Source organism: Panthera uncia, unplaced genomic scaffold, assembly GCF_023721935.1.
Source record: "Panthera uncia isolate 11264 unplaced genomic scaffold, Puncia_PCG_1.0 HiC_scaffold_513, whole genome shotgun sequence".
NCBI lineage: Eukaryota > Metazoa > Chordata > Mammalia > Carnivora > Felidae > Panthera > Panthera uncia.
In genome coordinates, this window is record NW_026059664.1 from 16,822 (window position 1) to 41,543 (window position 24,722).

Below are 24,722 nucleotides of genomic sequence, written 5' to 3' on the forward strand. Positions count from 1 at the left end.
CTTATGCGTGGACTCACTGAGGCCTGCCCAGCAAGGACCATGGGTAGTCACAGCCACATTCCCCTGTGGCCCACACCCAGGACTACCTGCCTCTCCACCTCAAGGAACAGGACCCCACATGGGAGAAGCCATGGACAATGAGAACTGTGGGAATCCAGGGCCCCCAGTGCCCACAACAGGAGGTGCTACTGGGAAGGACACATCTGACATTGGAAGCTTTATTTTTGAACCTCACACGGACACAGAGGACAGAGGGCTGGACGCAGAGGCTGAAGGAGGCTTGTGCACGTGAGCTTGGCAGTCCTGCTCCAAGGGGCAAACCTTCAGGCTGTTGTCCATCGGTCCGTCCCTCCAGCTGCACCCAGTGACCACATGCACCTGGCCCAAGGCATGGCCAGGCCACTCTGGGCTGCAGATCCACCCAAGAGCCTTTGACAAATGAGGGTTTACATTTCTGTAGGTCATTTTGGAACTTAGTTTTCTAGGTATTAAAACCACTTGGATTTTGTAAGTACCTGGTGAAGTCATCAGGTAAATTAAAGGACTTTTTAAAAAAGATTCCCATTTCTGATTTCGCGTAATATCTGACAGATGCCATCAAGAATAAGCGTTAAGGTATAAAAATACTATATATATGTATATATAAAACAGCAACAAAACTAAACCACACTTTTAGAGTAGATGTGCTGTGCCAGAGAACACCACATAGTTTAAATGCATTTATGATCCTGGCATCACCTCCCAAACTTCAAGGAAAAAAATATTTTAAATAATTTAAATAAAAGTCACAGGATGATATTTACTGTTTAGGAATTTAAAAGGGTGGAACATTCCAACACTTTACCAGCACATCTGGTTGTGGTCTCGTGTGTGAATGTCCTTCCCTGAAGCCAGCTCACGGTCTGTTCTTTTGGTTTCAAGAGGAGCTTGGGTTTTTCAGAAGACCAACAAAAAAAGTGGTAAGGGTTTTTGTTGGTATCAATTACCAACAAAACAAAACAAAACAAGGCCTCCTAAGACCACTAGTAAAAATGTTTCAATGCCATCACAAAAGACAATACAAAAACCAAAGTGCTCAAATCGAAGGAGCAGTAAACTTGCCCAGAACATATAAAAGCTTTAAATAGAAGTTTAGTATATACAAAATTCGGTCAGAAGAATTTGAGAAGATTCTTCAGTTTACGTGAAGCTCTTGCGGAGAAGTGCTCGGGAGCCCTGCCCTCAGCACCCCCAGGACCCCCATTTCCCTCATCCTCTTGGAGCCTCAGACACAGCACTGAGGCTCATGGAGGCACCAAGGCAAGAAGGGAGGTGTCAGTTTAGGTGAAGTTTTCAAAGAGGAGTACTCCTCAACGAAGGCGTCTTTCTGTCCTTTCAAAGTTGCCACTAAGGACCGAAGCTGCAGGTGACCATGCTTCACGTGCCAGCTCAAGTGCGGCGTCTTCAGGTTTCTGACCGTGGCAATGAGTGTGCCATGCGTGCAGGACTGTGCCCTGGGAGCCTGAAGGCTGTATAGCTGCACATGAACTCAAACACGGGGCTGCTCTGGGACAACCTACATCTGTGGGGGGGAGGGGGCGGGGGGGGGGGCACGCCAGCTCAGGAAGCAGCAGTCTGCTGGAGCACCTGTACACGCAGAGGCCTACACGGCTGTACAGAGATCTGCCTCCGATACTTGGAGACATGCGTATACACTAGCTCGCACTCCCGTGCCCTCACCCACAGCAAGGCAGCGCCATTTCCCCACGTTCCAAGGCTTAACCCGAGAGACGGTGCCAAAAGGGAAACTAGGTGAGCAGCTGTGCCAAAACCACCCAGGGGGGCCATGGGCTCTGGGGCTCAGGAGGGCTGGAAGGAGGAAAGGGACCTCCCACCGGACTAGAAGCCGTTCTCAGCCTTCCCAGCCAGCTCACATTTGCCACGGGGCTGACCTTGTCTTTCAGACATTGGCCCGGCAGAGAAACCTCTGGGCACACTGCCCTTCTCTCTCCCTGCCTCCCTGGGCCCTCTCTTCCTGCCCCCACCCCCAGCAATGGGGGCTCAGGGGTCTCCAGCTACACTGGAGGCCCCACCAGACCCCTGGAGCTGCTGGCCAGGCCTAGCAGCTGGAGTCAGGCTCAAACACTGAAAAACAGAACTTATTTGGGAATGATTTTTGACCTCCATGCTCTGAACATTGGCCAAAATTCTGCACAGTGCCCTCTCCCTGCAGAGGCACAGGTGGATGGTTGAGACACAGGACTTAGAAGACCACCCAGATCCCTTCTGTATCAGTTCAAGGGACAGAACCAGTGGGGCACAAGAGACCCATATTCATTTACAAAGTTTAAATAGGTCTTAGAACTTTAACCTTTCCTGAAAAAAATGTTAAAACAATCTCCCAAATCTCAAGTTTGGAAGTTTATCCTGCTCATTCTGGCCTCTTTCATATGCAAAAGTAATTCTTTTTCTTCAAGTACATCAGAATAGAAAAGGAAATCCGATTTTACTCGGTCCAGTGCGTTAAACTCTAACTCTGTGGACCACCCACCCTCAGCAACTGATGCAGAAGCCCCACCGCCAGGGCCCTGCCGGACTGCAGCCTAAATAGCGTGCCCCTGCAGACCCCTTTGCTAATGCTTGCTTTCTAGATAGGGAAGCTGTTGGCTTAAATAAACAAGATGTTCCATTAGGCATATTTCTCTATTTATAGCTTATCTAAAATGTAATCAGTGGTGTCTTCTGTTTTTGAGCAAGGCTTAAAAAAAAAAAAAAGGTCCCTTGGCATATAGATTCATTGGCTGCTTCTGGAAGATTCTTAAATGAGCACTATGCCTTAACAGTTCATCTGCAAGAGGAACAGTCCATTTGTAGTTTCACGAATTAGGGGAAAAAAGTGGGCTATAGTACCCTCATTCCAAAAGAGAGGAATGAACTTGCTCTCTAAAAAGACCCTAACCCTGTAGTCCGCAGAAATTCAGTTTGGTTTTCTATCAAACGTGAAAGAGCACAACCAAACTCTATCGTAAAGGCATAGGTTAAAAGAAGGTATTAACTAGACGGATAAGTCATCAGTTGGTTAATTCTTTCTCTGGAACTTGAGAAGAAAAGGTCATTGAAACATTTCGGAAACAGCCATGTACATGAACAGGACAGAGGCTGAGGGGACACCTTACCACCAGAACAGCTGGGAGAGGCCAGCCTACAAGGTTCAAAGTTCAAGAAATACTGTCATCCAGGATGCTCCTAGGTTTCCGTTACATTTACAGTTTCACAAAATAGGATTCAGAAGAGAACAAAGTTTTCACTTTACTCCCAACCATTGTCTTTGATCATGTGGGCAAGCTCAATAATAAATTTTCCTTCCTTATATTTCTGACTGCTCTCAAAGGCATGTTCCTTGAAAAAGAAAAAAAAAAGTAGAAAGAAGGTCTCAGGACAGAATCGATTTCACTTTGGCTTCACTGCATGCTTGGTAAAGAAAATAAGTGGATGGTATTAAATCTCCCCAGGTGATCTGTGTGCAGTACTGACCAGGGCCGGGGCGGGTGGGGGGGGGGCAGGGTCTGTCTCGGTGACAAGCACACCTAGGACAGGACAGGCCACTCCTACTCGTTGTGAAGTTGCTGATAAACTCACAGGGAAAGGCTAATTCAAATTTGCTACCGAGCCTCTACCATGTGCGAGGCAGTCTGGGAGGCTGAGGAGCCAGAGCCTCCTTGCAGGGACTGCGGATAAGTGGCAAGCGAAGGCAACTATGCCAAGTGCCCTGGAGGTCATTCAAGACGTTGGAAGAAGAGAAGGCCCTTGGGTGGGCAGTGAGGGTGGAGCAGAACGGGCTGGGGGTGTGTGCAGGCCTCACCAAGCCCATCTCCATGTGTGATGGGGAATGCAGAGAATAGGAACAATCAGGAATTACAGAAAGAGGGAGAGCAGCTGGCCCTGACCAAGATGACCAGAATCGCTGCAGAAGAGCACGTCATGAAGGCAGGTGCCAGCCACACCCAGACACGCCTCTCAGATGCCAGAGCCCAGGGTGGACGTGCATTCAATGGCCAGGGGGCACCAGGTGTGCAGGCCAGAGGGACAAATCTGGGAGTTGACAGGAGGGGTGGGGAAAACGGGAGCAGGGAGTGTGGGGGAGCAGAAGCTGCCCACAGGCCAAACCTCTGATGGGCGGGGGGAGGCCAGGCCTCAGTGGGCGCGGCGGAAACTTCTGAGCACCACAGACGGTTCTGCTTGCCATCGCTACTGCTAAGTAATGTCAGCAGCCACCGCAGGCCTGGCCAGTCGGCGAGCGTCCCCCAGACAGGTGGGACCCTCCCCTCATTCCAGGGGCCCCTCAGGGGCCTAGGTCTGCAGGGTGGGACTGTGAGGCATGGCTGTCACCCCTGCCCTGGGAGCGCAGGTGTGCCTATGTGATTACATCTATCTTTAGTTGGCTCAGAATTTCTATCTTAAAACATGGATTGACACTTCCAGGGGGAGGGCTTACTCCTTCGCGAATTTTGTGTCTGTTAGTAATGTGTTTTATCTGGTAATCTGTGCAGTGTCCAAGAGGTTGGAATAGACAGTTACTTACATATTTCCATCCAAGCGTGGTTTTGCAGTTTTCACAGTAGATGTCTGCGACCGCGTGCAGGCCAGTAAGAAGGACCCTCTCCTCAGCGGGGCCACAGCCCACGTTCACCCTACAGGGGAGGAGGCAGGAAATCGCTGGAGACCAGAGCATTTCCCCTGGCTCCCGCCTTAGGTGGTTATTTCTCCAGCTAGCTGGTTACCAAAGGCACCAGTGTTTCTTCTTAATGCCCCACCTTCCCGCCCCCTGCCCACCACCACCTTGTATGAGAAGGAACAACTGTTCATTTCCCCAGGAGAATTCCAAGATGGGCCAGGTTCCTAGGGAGGTGACAGTTCTGTGGTGCATAGCGCAGTAAAATTCAAACCCACCACAAATGGGGCACAGACCACACCGCATGTGGGAGCTAGTTCCTCAGGTAAGAGCACACTCTTCCCTGAAACTCTGACTGGAGGGTACAATTCTTTAAGATCACTTAAAAACACTTGACCTGGGGTGCTTGAGTGGCTCAGTTGGTTAAGCGTCCAACTTTCGGTTTTGGCTCAGGTCATGATCCCAAGGTTGTGGGATCGAGCCCCATGACAGGCTCCGTGCTGAGTGTAGGGCCTGCTTAAGATTCTCTCTTCTCTCCCTCTCCCTGGCTCGTACGCACCCTCTTGCTCTCAAAATAAAAAAAATAAAAAGGGGAGCCTGGGTGGCTCAGTTGTTTAAGCATCCGACTTCGGCTCAGGTCATGATCTCCCAGTTCGTGAGTTCAAGCCCTTGCGTTAGGCTCTGTGCTGACAGCTCAGAGCCTGGAACCTGCCTCAGATTCTGTGTTTCCCTCTCTTTCCACCCCTCCCTCACTTGCACTCTCTTTCAAAATTAACATTAAAAAAATTTTTTTAAATGAAAATAAAAATTTTTCAAAAACCCTCTGGTCATTCTAGCCTTTGAGTAATTGTTTGCACGGATGTACAGAAGCAATAAATGTAATGTGACCATGAACACAGCAGGTCCACAGGCCAACGGCAGTGGTACTCACACAGAATTGAAGAGGTAGGCTCGTCCCTGACTTCCCTGAAAAGACTGCAAAGAAGAAAAAGCTGTCACATGTCTGTTGTGGTAAGATGAAAAGGGATGGTGAGTTTTGCATTTTGGAATAAAGGTGGAGACACTTTTTCAGGTCATGGCCTCAACGTGAGTGGAGGGCCAAGCTGAGGAACGGCTACCACAGGCCTCCGGGGCTCTGGACCCCACACAGGACCCAGGAGTCACAGTGCTCCCAGACCCTGGACAGACATTTCACTGGAGTAAGACCTTTGTGGTAAGCCACTGTGACTTGGGGGCTTTTTGTTACTGTGGTATAACCTAGCTTGAGGCTACCAGTGTTTTGACTGAGTTATATAGCTTTTAGGGGCGCCTGGGTGGCTGAGTCCGTTGGGCAACTGACTCTTGGTTTTGACACAGGTCATGATCTCACAGTTTGTGAGTTTGAGCCCTGCATGGGGGACGGGGAGAGGGGGTGGTGCTGTGCGTTGATAGCACGAAGCCTATTTGGGATTCTCTCTCCCCCTTTCTCTGTCCCTCCCCTACTCGCTCACATGTGTGCTCTCTCTCCCAAAATAAATAAACTTAAAAAAAAAAAAAAAAGAAATATACAGCTTTCAGATTAAGAAGAGTTTTCAAGTGGTTTTCTAGAATAAGGAATATTACATCATGGCCAATTTAACAAATAATCATCTCATAGGTTTTCCTGCACATCCTTATCAGCCTTCAATTCGGTAGACCAATTTTCCTAATTCTCTCACCTACTCTGCAAATCCTTACTTGTTTAAACAGGGTTTGGATCAGTGATATGGTCAGATCTGAGGTTCGGGTTTAGATAGAAGTCAGACTAGAGTGCGGGCCTACAAACTTCCGTAAACGAGGCCAGCTGATAAATATTTTAGGCTTTGGGGGCCACGCGGCCTCTGTTGCAACTACTCTGGCGTGATACATAAATAGACGAATGTGGCTGTGATCCAATAATACTTCACAGAAAACAGGTGGTGTGCCAGATGTGGGCCACAGATAAAATCAGAGCCTTCTAACAACTAGACCTGCCTGTACCAGGAATAGTTCCCCTGGACCAAGGCATTGCTTACTAGTGACAAAGATGGCCCCAGAGGCTCGTGAACACCTGTCAAGACAATACCTCTGTCCTCATATGAACTGGATTCTGCTCTACATGGTAACTTACGGACTAACAATGTATGGAAGGAAAAGCAGCAGTTTCCTGTATCACCAGCTGAAATGCAAGGTCTGATGCCTCTTGGCAGACTGTGTGCTTGGTGCATTTAGGTTCTCAGCATGACTTTCATCCTGAGATACTCAGTTAAGGTCACGGCTGTTTCCACCTAGCAGGTCTCTACTTTCAATGTAATTAAAAAAACAGTCTTTCGGGCTCGTTGAAAGAAGCATCCCAAATTCCTTTTGGCCCACCCCATGATGGGGCCTCCAGCATGCTTCAGAACCAACACCATGATGATGCCAACAAACACCTATGCCCTCTGAGATGGCATGGCTCAGGGAGGTCACCAAGCCACACAGCCCCATCTGGCGGTCACAGAGTGGCTCTGCCTTCCACAAACTCAGACACTGTGACACACACGGAGCCTGCCTTGGAAGGCACCCAAGAAACCAGGAACCGAGGCCCTCGCATTTCTGACTTGAATCTTCTGAATGGACAAAGGAGCCACAGCAGCGAGAGCACAGGAACTCTCTGCCTCGTTTCACTGTGTTTATTTTAGATGATAAACAGAAATGAGACAACCGTTCATTATCACCTAGCTAAAACACAAGTAGGCAAGCAATCTTCCTACTGACTAAAGTGCGAAGCTTAAGCAGGGATTCCTGAAAGGCCCAACTTCCTGACTTTGTTTTTGAAGGAGCATGAGGTTCACGTAGCCCAAGAAGGCAAACCTGTGAGGATGGGGGGAGGTGGTGGTGACCTGCAAGGATGGGCAGGAGAGAACGGTCACAACTTCCCACCTACTACATTTGAATCGTTTTACGTGTTCACAAGTGGTTGAGTATAGACCTCAAACGCTGCTAAAAAAGGGTCCAACTTAATAATAAGGAATTGGGCTGTTCTTTTCTCATCTACTAGGCTGCTCCTGGTCCTACACAGAGTGCCCAGGGCAGCTGCCATGGCCCTGTTCAGAGTGTCCATCCTGACGATTTTTCTAAAAGATCCTCTCTTCAGGGTGCCCGGGTGGCTCAGTTGGTTAAACGTGCAACTCTTGATTTCGGCTTAGGTCATGATCTCACAGTTTTGCGTAATCTGTGCTTATAGCACGATAGCACTTACAGCATGATCTGCACTTACATCACAGAACCTGCTTGGCATTCTCGCTCTCAAAATAAATAAAACATAAAAAAAAAAAAAAAGATCCTCTTTCCCCCATTCCTCTATGATAGGCTAGTTTTCTCCTTAAGCATTCTGAGTTTTTAAAATTTCTTAATTCCCTTATTATTAAACTCTTCCCACAGATTTGCTAGACTTCCTTTGTTCCTTTGATGTGTTTTGGTTTTACATTAACTTTACTGCTCTGACAAACTAACCTACTCCTCTTGCTTTTTGTGATTTTCTATCCCTCCAAAACCCACCCACTGCACAAACACCACGACCAACACACTAAGCACACCAACTTCACAGTGCAGTCACACTCCACCATGCACGAAACTTTCATCAATGCTGCCCAGGAGTCTCTACACTTCCCGGACACAACAGACCCTCAAAGTCACACAATGGTTAAATGTTTGTCTACGAATTAGGTCTGATCATCCTCAGGGGGATCTCATCATTTTCTGGGCACAAACCACTTGCCTTAGAGATCAGCTCATCATGATTGGCCAGGTGGGCTCTGCAGTGGACACAGCTGTACGTTCGGTGACAGTTTGGCAGATAAGCTTGGAAAGTTTTGGATTTTGTCATCTTCACCATCTCGGCAGGGCACTCCTCGCTCAGCTCAGGGCTGGCACCGGAAGAACCGCGGCTCTGCTGGGCTCTCTGACAAAAGAGACACTGAAATATGCATGCAAGAGCCGTTGTTGTTCGGAGGGCGTGTGGCACTGTCCACACAGCTGGGACGAGAGAAAAATGTCACAACCTGTCAATGAATCAAGACAAAGTAGTGGGTTATGGAGGGAACAAAATACGTCAAGGAGGCATGTTCAGGAGGTATGTATTTTGAGGAATAGGGTGGGGGGGGGGCAGAACTGGAAGATCTAATTCTTTAATATTATACCTAAAGAATACTAATACCTCGGGGCACCTAGGTGGCTCGGTCAGTTAAGCTTCTGACTTCAGCTTAGGTCATGATCTCATGGTTTGTGGGTTCAAGTCCCACGTCAGGCTCTATGCTAACAGCTCAGAGCCTGGAGCCTGCTTTAGATTCTATATCTCCCTCTCTCTGCCCCTCCTCTGCTCATGCTCTGTCTCAAAATGAATAAAAATTAAAAAAAAAAATTACATGAGTCCAGAAATAAACCCTTGTGTAGGGTCAAATGATTTTAAACAAGGGTGCTATGATTCATTAGGGAAAGGGCAGTTTTTTCAACAAGTGGTTCTGGGAAAACTAGATACTCACATTCAAAAGAATGAAGTTAGACCCTTATTTAACACCGCATACAAAAACTGACTCAAAAAATAGATGCCTGGGTGGCATAGTCGGTTAAGTGTCTTTGGCTTGGGTCATGATCTTATGGTTCTCGAGTTTAAGCCCTGCATTGGGCTCCCTGCTGTCAGCATGGGGCCCACGTCAAATCTTCTGTCACCACCCCCCCACACACACCTCCCCTACTTGCTGCCTCTCAAAACAACAGTGAAAAAAATTAACTCAGGATGGATCAAAGACCTAAATGTATGAATGGAAACTATAAAACTCCTAGAAGAAAATATAGGGGAAAACGCTTACAATATTGATGTGGCTTGATTTCTTGAAAAGGACAGTAAAAGCTCAGAAAAATATTTAGATTTATAGAAGGTAAAGTGGGAGAAAAATGGGGCAGAGCACCTGCAGAACACCAAAGAAAAGGAAATAAAGGTCTTAGAAGTATCCAGAAGGAGAGGGAAAACTACCTTTCAACAGAACAACTTCCCAAGTAAAATAACAGAATCCAGAGGGTAGTCAGGAAAGGTAACTTTAAGGTCCTGAAAGATAACATCTGGCTATTCCAGAGTTCTATATCCAGTGAAAATATCTTTCGAGAATTCCGGAATGACATTATCAGAAAACTATAAAGGTTGACTTCAGCAAAATACCACTAAAGGAAGTACAAGGATGTGTGTGCTTCAGACAGAAGAAAAACAATACTACCTAAACGTCAGAGTCTAAAAAAAGGAATGGTGAATAAAGAAGATGGTAAATAGGTGAGTAAAAGAACAGCAGTGTCGTTTTGTACAGCTTTAAAAAGATAGGACAGTAGGTGCACCTGGGTGGCTCAGTCGGCTGAGCATCCGACTCTTGATTTCAGCTTAAGTCATAATCTCAGTTGTAGGATCAAGCCCCACATCAAGCTAAATGGTAGTTTAAGGTGTCAGACTGGATAGAAGACAAAATTCATCTAAGATGCAATTTACAAGAGACATATATATTTTTTTAAGTTATTTATTTATTTTGAAAGAGAGTGAAAGTGGGGGAGGGGCAGAGAAAGAGAGAGACACAGAGAGACTCAGAATCCGAGGCAGGCTCCAGGCTCAGAGCTGTCAGCACAGAGCCTGACGTGGGGCTCGAACTCACAAACTGTGAGATCATGACCCGAGCTGAAGTCAGACGCTTAACTGACCGAGCCACCCAGGCGCCCCTACAAGAGACATATCTTAAACATAAGGACACAGAATGGTTGAAAGATGAAGCTAGAACCTGGGTGATAGCAACACAGACATACAGTTTATAATTATTTGCTAACAATATATTTGTTTTATGTATTAAAAAAAAATTTTTTTTAATGTTTAGAGAGAGACAGAGAGAGAGGGAGACAGAGAGACAGAGCATGAGTGGGTGAGGGGCAGAGAAAGGAAGACACAGAATCCAAAGCAGGCTCAAGGCTCCGAACTGCCAGCACAAAGCCTGACACGGGGCTCGAACCCATGAACTGTGAGATAATGACCTGAGCGAAGTCAGGTGCTTAAGCCACCCATGTGCCCCTGTTTTGTGTATTTATTATATGCATGTGATTCACAATAAAGTAGCTAAAACAGCAAAAGGACAGGGCACCTGGCTGACTCAGTCTGTAGAGCATGCAACTCTTGATCTTAGGGTTGTGGGATCCAGCCCTGTGTTGGGTGTAGAGATTACTTTAAAAAAAATAAAGCAGTAAAACCTGAAATCATTGTTGCACTATATGCCAACTAACTTGGATGTAAATTAAAAAAATAAAAATTAAAAAAAAGTGTAAATCTGACTACTTAATAACATAGCCTCAAAATATATAAATCAAACATTGATAGAACCGTAAGGAGAAACAGATAAATCTTTAATCACAGTAGGATTACTGATTATTATATAAAGCATAAACATGGTATACTTATTACATATGTATAGTATACTTAATATACAGCATATATAGTATAAATATACTCCTATTTTATTCTTTTCAGTGACTGGCAGAACAGACAAACACAAATGAATAGACACAGAAGATGTGCATGATGTGATGGACCAACTAGACATAAAAGACATGGAGAAAACTGTATCTAAGAACTTCAGAATCCACATTCATTTAAAGCACACAAACATTCAGAAAAGCCAAACACACAAGTCTCAACCAACTTCCAAGGATTGAAAACACAATATATTCTCTGACCACAAAACACTAAATTTAGATATCAATAAGAAAATACCACAAGAGAAAATTTTCATACGCTTAGAAATTCAGAAATGTACTACTTTCTACACAAATAAATGGAAAGATATTCTGTGCTCATGGACTGGAAGAATATTGTTAAAATGCTCATACTACCCAAAGCAATCCATAGATTCAATGCAATCCCAAACAAAATACCAACGGCATTTTTCAGAGAACTAGAACAAAGAATCCTAAAATTTGTATAAAACCACAAAAGATCCCGAACAGCCAAAGCAATCTTGAAAAAGAAGAACAAAGTTGGAGGTATCATAGTCCTTAATTTCAAACTATACTACAAATGAACAGTAATCAAAACAGTATGGTACTGGCACAAAAACAGACACACAGGGGTGCCTGGGTGGCTCAGTCGGTTCAGCTTCCAACTTCAGTTCAGGTGTGATATCGCAGTTCATGAGTTCGAGCCCCACGCTGGGCTCTGTGCTGACAGCTCAGAGCCTGGAGCCTGCTTCAGATTCTGTATCTCCCTCTCTCCCTGACCCTCCCCTGCTCACATTCTCTCTCTCAAAAATGAACATTAAAAAGATTAAATTAAAAAATATAGATTAAAAAATACAAAAAATAAATAAATAAAAACAGACACACACACATCAATGGAATGAATCAAGAGCCCAGAAAAAAACCTCACACACACAGTCAATTAATTTATGACAAGGGAGGCAAGAATATACAATAAATGGTCTTTGGGAAAACTGCAGGCAGCTACATGCAAAAAAATGAAACTGGATCACTGTCTTACATCATACACAAAAATAAATTCAAAATGGATTAAAGACTTGAATGTAAGACCAGAAAACAACAAACTCCTCGAAGAAACCAGGGGCAGTAAGCTTTTTAACATCATTCTTAGCAAAATGTATTTTGGACCAGTCTCCTTAGGCAAGGGCAATAAAAGCTAAAATAAACAAATAGGATTACATCAAACTGGAAAGCTTTTCCACAGCAAAGGAAACCATCAACAAAAGGCCACCCAGGCAATGGGAGAAGATATCTACAAATCATACATCTGATAAAGGGTTAATAACCAAAATATATAAAGGACTTACACAACTTAAAAATAAACAACCTGATTAAAAATGGGCAGGAGAGGGGGGCGCCTTGGTGGCTCAGTCAGTTAAACATCCGACTTCAGCTCAGGTCATGATCTCATTGTAAGTTTGAGCCCTGCATCAGGCTCTGTGCTGACAGCTCAGAGCCTGGCCTGCTTCAGGTTCTGTACCTCTCTCTCTCTGTCCCTCCCCTACTCATGCTCTGTCACTCTGTCTCTCTCTCAAAAAAGAAATAAACATATAAAAAAATTTTTAAAAAATGGGCAAAGAGGGCACTTGGCTGGCTCAGTCGGTGGAGCATGCAACTCTTCATCTCAGGGTCATGAGTTTGAGTCCCATGCTGACTATGAAGCCTATTTAAAAAATGGGCAGAGGACGTTAATAGACATTCTTCAACAGAAGACATACAAATGGCCACCAGACACGTGAAAAGCTACTCAACATCACTCACTCATCATCAGGGAAATACAAATCAAAACTGTAAGGAGCTATCACCTCACACCTGTCAGACTGGCTATTATCAACAAGACAAAAAATTAACAAGTGTTGGTGAGGATGTGGAGAAAAGGGAAGCAATGGAAGCAGCCCAAGTGTCCATCGATAGATGAATGGATAAAGAAGATGTGGTGTATATACACAACGGAATACTACACAGCCATAAAAAGAATGAAATCTTACCATCTCACCATGAAATCTTACATGGATCAACATCAACAGTACTACACTAGGTGAAATAAGTCGGACAGAGAAAGACCAATGCCATACAATCTCACTTATAGCTAAAGAAAAAACAAAAACAGACTCACAGATCCAGAAAACAAATGGTTGGTTACCAGAGGGGGCAGGCATTGGGGGAATGGGCAAAACAGGTCAAGGGGATTAAGAGGTAGGAACTTCCATTTAGAAAATAAAGATGTCATCGGGATGTAATGTACAGATAGAGAATATAGTCAGTAATTCTGTAATAACTTTGTATGGGGACAGAGGATAGCTAGATTTATGGTGGGGATCATTTCATAATATATAAAATTATCCAGTCCATATGATTTACACTTGAAGCCACTAAGATATTTATTGTATGTCAATTATACTGATTTTTTTAAAAGTATAATCCAAAGAGAAAAAAAGGAACATATTTCTTTATACCCATGGGTCTAAGGACAATGAAAATTAGAAGATATTTTGAATTAAACAGTAAGTACTTCCTAGTATTTACAAGGAAACATAAAATCTTCTAGAAGGTAGATTAGAAAATAAGACAGGTGGAATTAATGAACTAAACACCCATCTTTCAGATGTTAGAAAACTGACAGAGAAACCTAAAGAAAATATATAGAAATAGTAAAAAATTCAATGCAACAGACAAGAAAAACATGCATATACAAGGTTCAATGAAGCCAAAAGTTTGTTCTCAGAAAGACTAATAAAACTGATAAAGCTTTGTTCCAATGATTGGAGGGAAGGTGGGGAGTGGGGGAGAGATCAGATCAAAGCAATAACCTGGCAGAAATAGAAATGGAATATCACTTTCTTTGAGTGAGATTTATGGATGTTGTGATCAATTTAATATATTTGAAAATGCAAACCACACACATAAATTCCTGGAAGAAATACAACTGAAAAATAGGACTCAGGAAGAAAAGAGCAAACCTGAATTCAGATCTGATTAACATTAGTGAAATCAAAGTGAACACAGCTAGCTTAACTTGATACTAAACCTTGACCAGGGCAGTGAAAGAATAAAATTCACTATAATTTTCTTCTCATAAGCCAAAATGCAAACATCCTAAATCATACTACCAAACAGAATCAAATACTATTTTAAAAGGATAATAAAATACAATTAGGTTGACTTTATCACAAGAATACAAAATCATTTAACGTTAGAAAATTTAGTTAATAAAATGTACTGCCTATGGTTCCCTCAATCTGTTTATCTCAATAGATGCAGAGAAAGCATTTGACAAAATTTAACATCCATTCGCAATTTTAACATTCCATGAAGACTAAGGGACATCAGGGAACTTCCTTATCTGTTAATTTTATAGGTACCTGTTATAGATAGATTTTATAGATATCTGTTAAGATACCTATAAAGATGAAAAAACCCACAGTGAACATCATGTTCAATGGTCAGACTTAGAAAACATTCTTTTTGAGATCAGGAATGAACCTCCATATCACCACTTTCATTCAGCACTTCCAGAAATCCCAGCCAGCTGGGGAAGGCAAGGCAAGAAGGCATAAAGATTAGAATGGAAAATATACACTTCTACAACAGTGTAACAACACAAAGTAAGAATAAATTCAAAGATCTGAAACACCTTTACAAGAATAGTATACAACTTTGAGGGACAATGAGGAATACCTTAATAAATGGAGAGATACACCAAGATCAGGACTGGAAGATATTATAAACATATGAATTCTCCTCAAAGTAATTTTTATTATTTCCAAAGTTGTATTTATTTTGACAGTGCACACACACATGCAAGCGGGGAAGGGGCAGAGGGAGGGGTGGAGAGAATCCCAAGCAGGCTCAGTGCTGTCAGCGCAGAGCCCAAAGTGGGGCTTGATCCCACGAACCAGGAGATCATGACCTGGGCCAAAGCCAAGAGTTGGATGCTCAACCTACTAAGCCACCCAGGCCATAGGCACCCCTATTTTTTTTTTTTTTAATTAAGCAGGCTTCACACCCAGCACAGAGCCCAGTGTGGGGCTTAAACTCACGACCCTGAGATCAAGACCTGAGTGAAGATCAAGAGTCAGATGCCTAACCGACTGAGCTATCCAGATGCCCCAAAGTAATTTTTAAATTAAATCCAATTCAAATAAAAATCGAGGAAGATGTGTTGAGGTGTGTGTGTGTGTGTGTGTGTGTGTGCACCCATATGCAAGCCAGGGAGCCAGCAAGAGAGATGTAATTTTAAAACTTCTCCTAGAAGTGTCTGTAGGGGAGGGAAAAGTTTTCTCAACCCTCTTGGGGTCCCTGGCTGGGTCTAAAAATTAAACTGGCAAAAACAGATTAGCAGGAGAAAAGCACACAAATTTTATTGAATGCTTACATGTACCTGGGAGCCTTCACAGAAGAATGAAGACCCAAAGAAGCAGCGGAGCAGGGAGCTTTTCTACGTTTTAGACAAAGAAACCATTTACTTGTGAAGAACTGACAAGGCAGAGGGGTTCGGGCTAGGGGCAGACCATGGTGAAGAAATAATTAGGAAGGTGGGGTAGGTTTAACAAGGTTTGTTTACACAGAATTCTTTGCCCCAAATTCCTGGTCTCTGGTGGTAAGAATTTCCATTCTCCTGGTACAGAAGGGCACCTTTCACATGGGAGTTTAATGACCTGTTTCAGGGAATAAAGGCAAAGGGGGAGGTCAGAGTGACCTTCCTCCTTCTGCCATTTTCTCAAATTCCTCCAGCTTAAGATATTCAATATGGTGACATATTTTAGGGTAGTACACCCTGAGCCCCATCATGTCAAAGGTCAAATAGTGAAGACAAGGAGCTCCTGGGTGGCTCAGTAGGTTGAGGGTCTGACTTCAGCTCAGGTCATGATCTTTCAGTTCATGAGTTTGAGCCCCGTGTTGAGCTCTGTGCTGACAGCCCACTTCAGATCCTCTGTCCCCCTTTCTCTCTGCCTCTCCCCTGCTCGTGCTCTTGCTGCTCTCTCTCAAAAATAAATATAAAAAAAAAAAAAAAGCTTAAAAACTAGTGAGGACACTTGGACCCTCTTAAAGAGCATAAAGGAAGCATGTACTCTACCGGAGTCTGCCAGAGAGCAAGTCCTGCCATTTTCTTCCTTCCTTTCTTCTTTTTATAATGTTTATTTTTGAGTGCGAGACACAGAGTGTGAGTGGGAGAGGGGCAGAGAGAGAGACACACACACAGTCTGAAGTGGGCTCCAGGCTCTGAGCCACCCAGTTGCCCCAAGTCCTGCCATTTTCCATGGTCATCAAGGCACAGGCACAGGACAGGAAAACAGGTCAATGTGACCCGAAAGAGAGCCCAGAAACAGACCTATTCATAGATGAACACCAGATATAGCAAAGTGGTATTACACTTCACTGAGAAAGAGAGGTTTCCAAAAATGGTGCTGGACATTACAGATACCCATCTACAGGAAAAGAAAAAGCTGGATCCTATTTCATACCATAAACAAAAATTAATGGTTCATCCCATTTCCCAACAGAGAAACTCAACTACAAGAATATTGTGGGCGCACCTGGGTGCTCAGTTGGTTAAGCGTCTGACTCTTGATTTAGGCTCAGGTCATGATCTCACAGTTTGTGAGATTGAGCCCCTTGTCTGGTTCTGTACTGACAGCGTGGAGCCTGCTTGTGATTCTCTTTCTCCCTGTCTGCCCCTCCCCTGCTTGCGCCCGCCCGCACTCGCTCGCTCTTGCTCTCAAAATAAATAAAAAGTAAACATTAAATAAAAAAGAATATTGTGGGGGCGCCTGGGTGGCGCAGTCGGTTAAGCGTCTGACTTCAGCCAGGTCACGATCTCGCGGTCCGTGAGTTCGAGCCCCGCGTCAGGCTCTGGGTTGATGGCTCGGAGCCTGGAGCCTGTTTCCGATTCTGTGTCTCCCTCTCTCTCTCTGCCCCTCCCCCGTTCATGCTCTGTCTCTCTCTGTCCCAAAAATAAATAAATAAATAAATAAATAAATAAATAAATAAAAAGAATATTGTGGAGGAAATTTCCACACAAGAGACACATCCACACCTACACATCTATCCTCCAAAATGAAGCTCCATTTCTTTCTCCAAAATATGGTCTTCTCAACCAAGTGTTAAGGTAGTTCTGAAGAAGTCTGATTATATGAGATATTCCAGATCAGTGATTCCTCAAACTTTCACTTTTTCATGATATCACATTAGTCCCAATACATTTTATCAGGTTTTTTCGGTTGCCCCAAACTACTGGACACTCTATGAATTTGAACCCTGGCATCCCTCCCGTCTTTGAGGGAGGTCACAGAGGCAGGTCACAGAGGTGAGTGTCAATTCAGATACCACCTGCACCGGCCCATCTCCATCTCCTGTGTCCCCACCCAATGTCCCACACTGGCCACGTAGACGAAGTCGATCCACACACACACATGCCCCACCCATCAGTAATGACCAATAAGGAAGGAATGAACCTGTTCTGACTTATTTTTTTTAAGTAGGCTCCACACCTGAACTCACAACCCTGAGATCAAGAGTCGCATGCTCTACCAACTAAGCCAGCCAGGTGCTTCCTGACTTTATTTCTTACCGAACTCATGTTGAGTCTGTTTTAATATCTTCACCTGAGTTTTCTCTTTTTATTGAAAGGAGGCTTAAGTTTTGTCCCTTCTTTCCTTTCTTCAGACTCCCTCTGATTCTAAAAGATTCCAAAAGCACACAGTGAAGGGGCCGACAAACAGGAATCTCAGATTATTCACAAGCTAGCTGGTCAGGTATTTGGAGTCTTGTCCCTTTAGTGGCCGAAACACTGTTCCCCATGACTGGAGAACTACAGAAACTGCCCTCCAGCCTTGAAACAAGTGATTTCAGGGCGCCTGGCTGGCTCAGTGGGCAGAGCATGTGACTCTTTGATCTCGGGGTCATGAGTTTGAGCCCCACGTCAGGGGGTAGAGTTTACTTGAAAACAAAAACACTTTTTTGTTTCACTTTTATTCATAAGAACGGAGGAAACCTCTCACTTTTAGCTCGCGTGCAATTCCCTCTGTATGGGACAACACCTTTCAAAGTGGCAAATTGCCAAGGGTTTTCTGTTTATTTTCTGCTCGATGGCATGGATGTGTGCCATTCCACTGTGAGCCTCCACTGGACGGCCCCCGCCCCAGGTGTCCTCTACCTGAGGAGCTGCCAGCGTCCAGTAGGTCTGCCTCTGTGGAACGGCCCTGTCACCTTTACTGAGCCTTGTCCATGCTCAGCACTCATGGCCAACCTTTGAAAGGCAGGAGTGTGGGGGTGCCTGGGTGGTTCAGTTGGTTGAGTGTCTGACTTCGGCTCAGGTCATGGTCTCACAGTTCGTGGGTTCGAGCCCCACATCAGGCTCTGTGCTGACAGCTTGGAGCCTGGAGCCTGCTTCAGATTCTGTCTCCCTCTCTCTCTGCCCCTCCCCCACTCATGCTCTGTCTCAAAAATAAATAAAACATTTTTAAAAATTTATTAAAAAAAAAAAAAAAAAGCAGGAGTGTGTCTCATGCACACACATTTTACCATTTTGTCCTGACCTCCACCCCTGTCACCATCCCTCAAAGGGTGTCCTGGCAGAGAAACAGCCAGGCCTGGATTCATGGTCACTGAGGGGTGTGTCACACTGTGTTTTCAGTTGGCTTTTAAACTGGATATCCAGGGGTGCCTGGGTGGCTCAGTTGGTTAAGCATCCAACTTAGGCTCAGGTCATGATCTCATGGTTTATGAGTTTGAGACCTGCATTGGGCTCTCGGCTCTCAGCACAGAGCCCACTTCAGATCTTCTGTACCCACCCTCCTTTCCCCTTGTGTGTTCACTCTCTCTCAAAAATTAAGTAAATAAGCTTAAGTAAATAAGCTGGATATCCACTGTGGCACTGGGGAAATCATGGGCAAGTTTTCAGGCAACCAGTGTACAAATGGGCTTGTACAACCAGATCTACTGGCAGGTTAAGAACCACCGTGAAGTAACTAAAAGGCAAATGCATTCAGTGAATCACGTTTACTACAGGACATTGTGTTTCTCTTGGGTTTGGAGGGCAGCAACCATCCCCCCAAAAGGTATTTGTGCAGGGTAATTTCTTAGAGCAAAAACAATATTCTGGATTTCAGAAATTTCTCTCCTAAAATAAACATGTATAATTATTTTAAGAGAATGTGAATCAGGCCCATGTCCATATGGGGCCATTATCACACTTCTAAAGACAAAAACACTGAGAAATAAAGCCCCAACCAAGCAGCTCTGACATTTACAGGATGGACTGGAGGCTGCCCAAGGGCCGCAGGCTCCCTTCCCCACACCTGGGGATACCCATCCTCTCTACTATCCGTGCCACCATGTTACCTCCCAGTATTACCGCTCCTGGCACATAAGCTCCAGTCCCAACCCACCACTTCCCCTGTGAGGAGGAAGGGAGGCACCAGGCAGAGAAAGCATTCAGCTAGAGTTCATGGTGGAAGTGGAACCCCAGGTAGGTGGCAGGGACATTAACATCCATCACAGAAAAGGAAACACAGGGGCTCTGAAGAGACTCCCAGCCCAAACCAGCACTATTTTAAGCTGTTGATTTCATGAGAATCAAAGAACTGGCAGCAACCCTAAAAGATGGGGGGGTTGTTCTTATTAGTCCCACTGAGCAGATATGGAAACTGAGGCCCAGAGAGGTTAACCAATCTGCCAAGGTTACACAGCTAGTAAGCTGTGGATTCCAAGCCATAGTCCAAGCCCTGGACCTCTGTGCCTGAAGACACATGAACAGGTGTGAACTTCACTCATCACTGCAAATTAAAGGCAGTCTGGTATGTCTTACAACCCAGCAGGTGGGCAAAAATTTTTTAAAAAGATACCACCAGGGCACCTGGCTGGCTCAGACAGAAGAGCATGCGACTCGATCTCAGGGTCGTGAGTTCAAGCCCCATGTGGGATGTTGAGATTACTTAAATAAATAAAACTTAAAAAGTTGATACCACCACTGCTGAGGGCTTGTTGTAGCCACCTGGTAACACCTATCAGCACTCCTGGGCACACACCCCTAGACCTCAGGCCCATCTGGGGCATTTTACCTAAGAAATGACATGCACATGTGCAAATAACTGGATAAAGGTTGTTACAATATTTTCAACAATAACAAAACATTAGAAACCATCTCAAGTCTAGCCAAAGGAGAAGGGTAAATGCGCTGATAAACATTTCCAAGGCTGGACCTCACCTGGGGGTAGGAAGGATGGGGGAAGGCAACTTCCCTTACACTGTATGCTTTTTGGTAACTTTTGATTTTTGACACCAAATGTATGTACTCACTGTTCAAACACACACACACAGCACGTGCATGGAAAGGCCTGGAAGGATTCACATCAATGGGCAATAGCATGAGTCTAGTTTGCCTTTGGCAGAACCAGCTTCCCTTCATACAGTCTTCCTTCTTACTTGAATTACAGGATGAAATGCTTTCCTCCACATTTCAGGAACTGCAGGCCTGGTGATCAGTGGACCCACTGGGAGAGATGAGAAGACTCCTTCAGCCCTACCGCCTATCTGGCTGCCCCCAAATAAAGCCCCCTTGGCTCTCTGGCCTCCCCCAGGCTCTGCGTCTCTGGGGGATCTGGGAAGGGGTGTCTGGGCTCTTTCAACACCCAGTGGCTAGGCGCCTCTGCTCTCCAAGCTCCAGTCCTCACTTCTCCTCCCTCCTGCCTCAAGTCCTGCCTCCACCATCTGTCTCCCACCAGACTACTGATTAATGTGCTCGCATTGAGCCTTCTTTTGCAACAACTTGGAATACCTTCTTTTTTATTTCACCCACTGGTAACAAAGTTCCCCAGAGCCAGGGCGTTGGGACACATCCTAGCAGGGGCTACTGGTTTCCTTGGTATCAACAAGGGGGAAAGGCCAAGGCACTATCCACACACCACTGCCCTTCTCACTTGAAAGGGTGGGCTCTAGACCCAAATGCCAACGGAAGTGGGAGGACAGAGAGTATGAATCTTAACCTGTAATTATTTAATTGCATACTAAAACGAACATAATGGGGGGTGGGGTGCCTGAGTGGCTCAGTCAGTTACGCGCTTGACTTCGGCTCAGGTCATGATCTCGCAATTCGTGAGTTCGAGCCCCAGCATGGGACTCTGCGCTACCAGCACAGAGCCTGCTTGGATCCTCTGTCTCCCTCTCTCTCTCTCCCCCTCCCTCCCCCAAATAAATAAACTTTAAAAAAAGTGTTAAAAAGAACATAATCGAACATTTGGTGCCCTGTGTTGGGGCAAGAGACAGAAAAACTAGAGATGCAAAGAGCAATTAGAAGTGGGCCAGTGCTCAGGGGTGAGAGTGTGGCACCATGAGGGAGCCAGCAGGTGAGGTCTGGAAAGAAACAGGCTGCCGGGCGGTGGTATGGGGCAGGGGGGAACCAAAGGTACAAGAGGGTTCAATTCAGACCACGCCACATATTTGGTGGCCGTGGAACCTCAAGCCAAGCTGTTACCTTATCTGTGGGTAAACTGCGATTCACAAGGAGGTCCAGAGAATTACACAAGATGTCATGTCATTGCTACAGTATGACAGAGGGTTGGCAAGGGTGTCTCCACACCTCATAAGCCCCAAGGGAATCTGGTCCTGATTGTGAGGCTCTGCAGGTGCCAGATTAAGGGGCCCTTTCTTGGGTGTGGACGACAGTGGGCTGGCTCCAGGATTTCCATTTTACTATCACCAGCAGGCAGCCTTCCCAGGTGCCCCAGGGTGTCTATCACAGGAGGAATGGTGACTGCTTTTATGAATTCAACTGGCATTGTCGTCCCCAGAACCCTCAGCCCTTGGGTCTTGGCTGTTCAGAACTTTCTCCAACCTCCCCTGAGATCCTCCTGACAAAATTTCCACCCCCTAGAGGTTTTGCTGATTAGCAGATCTAACAAACATACAACCAAATGAATCTCAAATGAAGAGCATCAGAGGGTGGTTTGAAAGCACTTCTATTGCTGTTTTTTCTTTTTTTTTTTCAGTGTTCATATTTTCTACAACTGTAGGTAAGTTGTTAGTGAAGTTACTTCCGGTATCTTAGATCTAACAACATGTGGAAAAGGCAAAATCAAAGACCCAGCAGGTAGAGAACAGATGTCATTACACAGTCAGACAAGCCCTTACAAATTGAAAGGGATAGCAATAAATAGCCACAATGGGCTTAGTTAACAATAGGGGTTTCCTTGCTTATCTGTGTTTTAATCAGGGCTCCAAGAATAACAGAATTTGTGTTATTAAAGTTTAGCATAGCAGCTTCTTGAAATGCCAATTTTATATCTTCCTGGCATTAAATCCACCCAGGCAGAGTCTATTGGCAATCTGACCTTGGCATTTAAAGCATTTCCAGCATTTCCAGCAGCTGAGTATTGGTTTTGCCAGCTTTGCGCATTGGAACAGCTCTGAAGTGGTTATAGGGCCACTTCATATAGGGCTGACGTGGTTATACATGCTACCAAATAACTAAGAATACTGCTTCTTCATATTCTAGTTTTCATTTATCAGTCCCCGAGGGTTTGGAAAAATGCAGTAAAACTCTATTGGCAGTCCCATTCCCTCTCCCAGCTCATCCCTGCCCCTCAGCATAGCAGTCCTTGTGAAACTGAGAGACAGGACAACGGGCAGGAATCAAAGAATAGGCATTACAGGAACACTGCCCCCAATATAAAGGGCTTTACACATTTCAGTGCTTCAAAACCGGAAAGATCTAATGTCTGGACTTCAGTTACAAGGGTGTATCCATGTCAGTTGTTCATTTTGGCAAATGCACCACAGCATTGTAGGATAGTAACAATGGGGAACACTGGGTGTGGGGCATATTGGGACTGTCTGTACTATCTTTGCAACTTTTATGGAAATCTAAAGTTATTCCATAACAAAAAGTTTGTTTAAAAAGCAAAGGTTATTGGGGCACCTGGCTGGCTCAGTCAGTGGAGCATGCAACTCTTGATCTTGGGATTGTGAGTTTGAGCCCCATGTTGGGTACAGAGATTCCTTAAAGATGAAATCTTTGAGGCCACTATTCAGATTGGTAATGAAGATCAGTTTGTTTGTTTTTTTTTACGTGCCCAATACAGGCCAGACCCTGTGCTGTAGGTCCATGGTAGGATATGATTTTGCCCCCGTCCTACCGTGGAGAGGTTCCTACGAGAAGGAAACACTCTAACCATGGGAGGTGTAAGAGTCTAGGAGAGCCCTCAGTATTAGCATTCCTCAATTATGCCACTACTGCCACCCAAGAGCCCAGGGCCAGAAGTAGGGGAGAACAAGTGCAGGATTACTAAACTCAAAACCAGCATCAAACACAGCTCCTGGCATGGAGCAGGGACTCAGCAAACCTTTGTCACACCTACTAGATGGGAGCAGAGGTTGGAGGGTGCATGGGTGTGGGAGAGGGGCAGCTGGCTCAGATGAAACACCTGAAAGTGTTCCCTAGAGGAGGTAAGCCTCCTCTTGAGACTTGGGTAGGAGTTTAGGAGTGAGGTGGGTGGAAAGAAGAATATTCTTGGCAAAAGAAACAACAGGTTAAAGTGTGTACGTTCTGACTACAAAGAAGAAAAAATGCAAGTGAACAGAAAAAGCTTGGGGGTGGGAAAACTGGGGTCTTCCAAAGTCATTATCTACCCAAAATGAAATTACAGCTCCCCCACCCCCACCCCTCCATCCTGGAACACAGCGCATTATCTGGACATCAAAGATGTCAGAGGCAGGCCTGGGGGAGGGGGACCCTACTTAGCAGGTTTCCCAAGCTAAGGCTTTTGCAAGCTCTGCTTTAGTAAAATCCGAGTGCCACAAGCGGGGAACTGATACGGAGGACGATTCATTTTAGTCACGATCTTTATGTGGGCAACTTGAAAACACCCCCTCCCCTTTAATAAACATTCCTAGGAGACCTCTTTTGTCCTCATTTCCCTCACCGGTCACAACATTTTTTTTTTTTAAAGAGGGACAAGCCTATTACACACCAGGCATCTAATTCATTGTTAATTTTTTCGTGGCCGAAGTGGGAAGGAGACGGGGGGTGGGGGGAGACAGGGGAACAAAATCAAAGATTAGGCTTTGTGGTCTGTTCCAACACGGAGCCAAATAGCAAATTAAAACATCAAATCAGAACAAAAACATCCACAGGTGCAGCCCGCTCGCGCCCCGCCCGCCAGCCCGGACGCCCAACAGGTGCCTCCGGGCCCCGCCCGCAGCCGCAGGAGCCTCGGGTCGCCACAAAGTAGCCGCCAGCTCAACAGCGTCCAGGCCCGCCCGTACTCACGGCCGCTCGGCGGTCCGCGCCCCGGCCCGCAGCGCCCATCCGGCCCGGGCCCCGGTCAGCGCGGGCTCGGCTCTCAGGCGGCCCCGGCGCGGCCCCGGACGCGCTGCGGCCGTTGGCACCTCGGCAGGGCGCGAGGCATCCTCCCGCCGCCGCCCCGCGGGCCGCCTGCCCTTTGTTTTGGAGCCGCGGCCCGGCCGCGCCGCCGTTAACGGCCTCGGAACGCGGCGCCGGCCAATCAGCGCGCTGCAGCGCCCGCGCCCCGCCCCG

At 45.6% G+C, this 24,722-nt stretch overlaps 1 protein-coding gene across 4 annotated transcripts; it reads right to left on the reverse strand.

Annotated features, from left to right (window-relative positions):
- Positions 1-204: 204 nt before the first annotated feature.
- LOC125918169 (protein yippee-like 1) lies at positions 205-24,615 on the reverse strand. 4 transcript variants are annotated; one of them, XM_049624201.1, is made up of 5 exons: positions 24,456-24,615; positions 8,409-8,691; positions 5,583-5,626; positions 4,562-4,670; positions 205-429 (listed from the first exon to the last, which is right to left on the reverse strand). In XM_049624201.1, the coding sequence occupies exons 2-5, from the start codon at positions 8,523-8,525 to the stop codon at positions 232-234; spliced, it is 468 nt and encodes a 155-aa protein (XP_049480158.1). In that variant the 5' UTR covers positions 8,526-8,691; positions 24,456-24,615; the 3' UTR covers positions 205-231. The 4 variants fall into 4 exon arrangements, with proteins under 4 accessions (XP_049480158.1, XP_049480161.1, XP_049480159.1 ...); XM_049624204.1 differs by having other exon boundaries at positions 205-3,378; positions 24,456-24,614; XM_049624202.1 differs by lacking the exon at positions 24,456-24,615 and adding an exon at positions 20,615-20,632.
- Between the last annotated feature and the right edge of the window lie 107 nt (positions 24,616-24,722).

Coding starts and splice junctions, on each gene's coding strand:
- LOC125918169 (XM_049624201.1), bottom strand. CDS start 8,525: ATGGTGAAGATGACAAAATCCAAAACTTTCCAAGCTTATCTGCCAAAC. Junction 4,671..5,582: donor GCCTACCTCTTCAATTCTGT/GTGAGTACCACT, acceptor CCTCCCCTGTAG/GGTGAACGTGGGCTGTGGCC. Junction 430..4,561: donor CCACGCTTGGATGGAAATAT/GTAAGTAACTGT, acceptor CATTTGTCAAAG/GCTCTTGGGTGGATCTGCAG.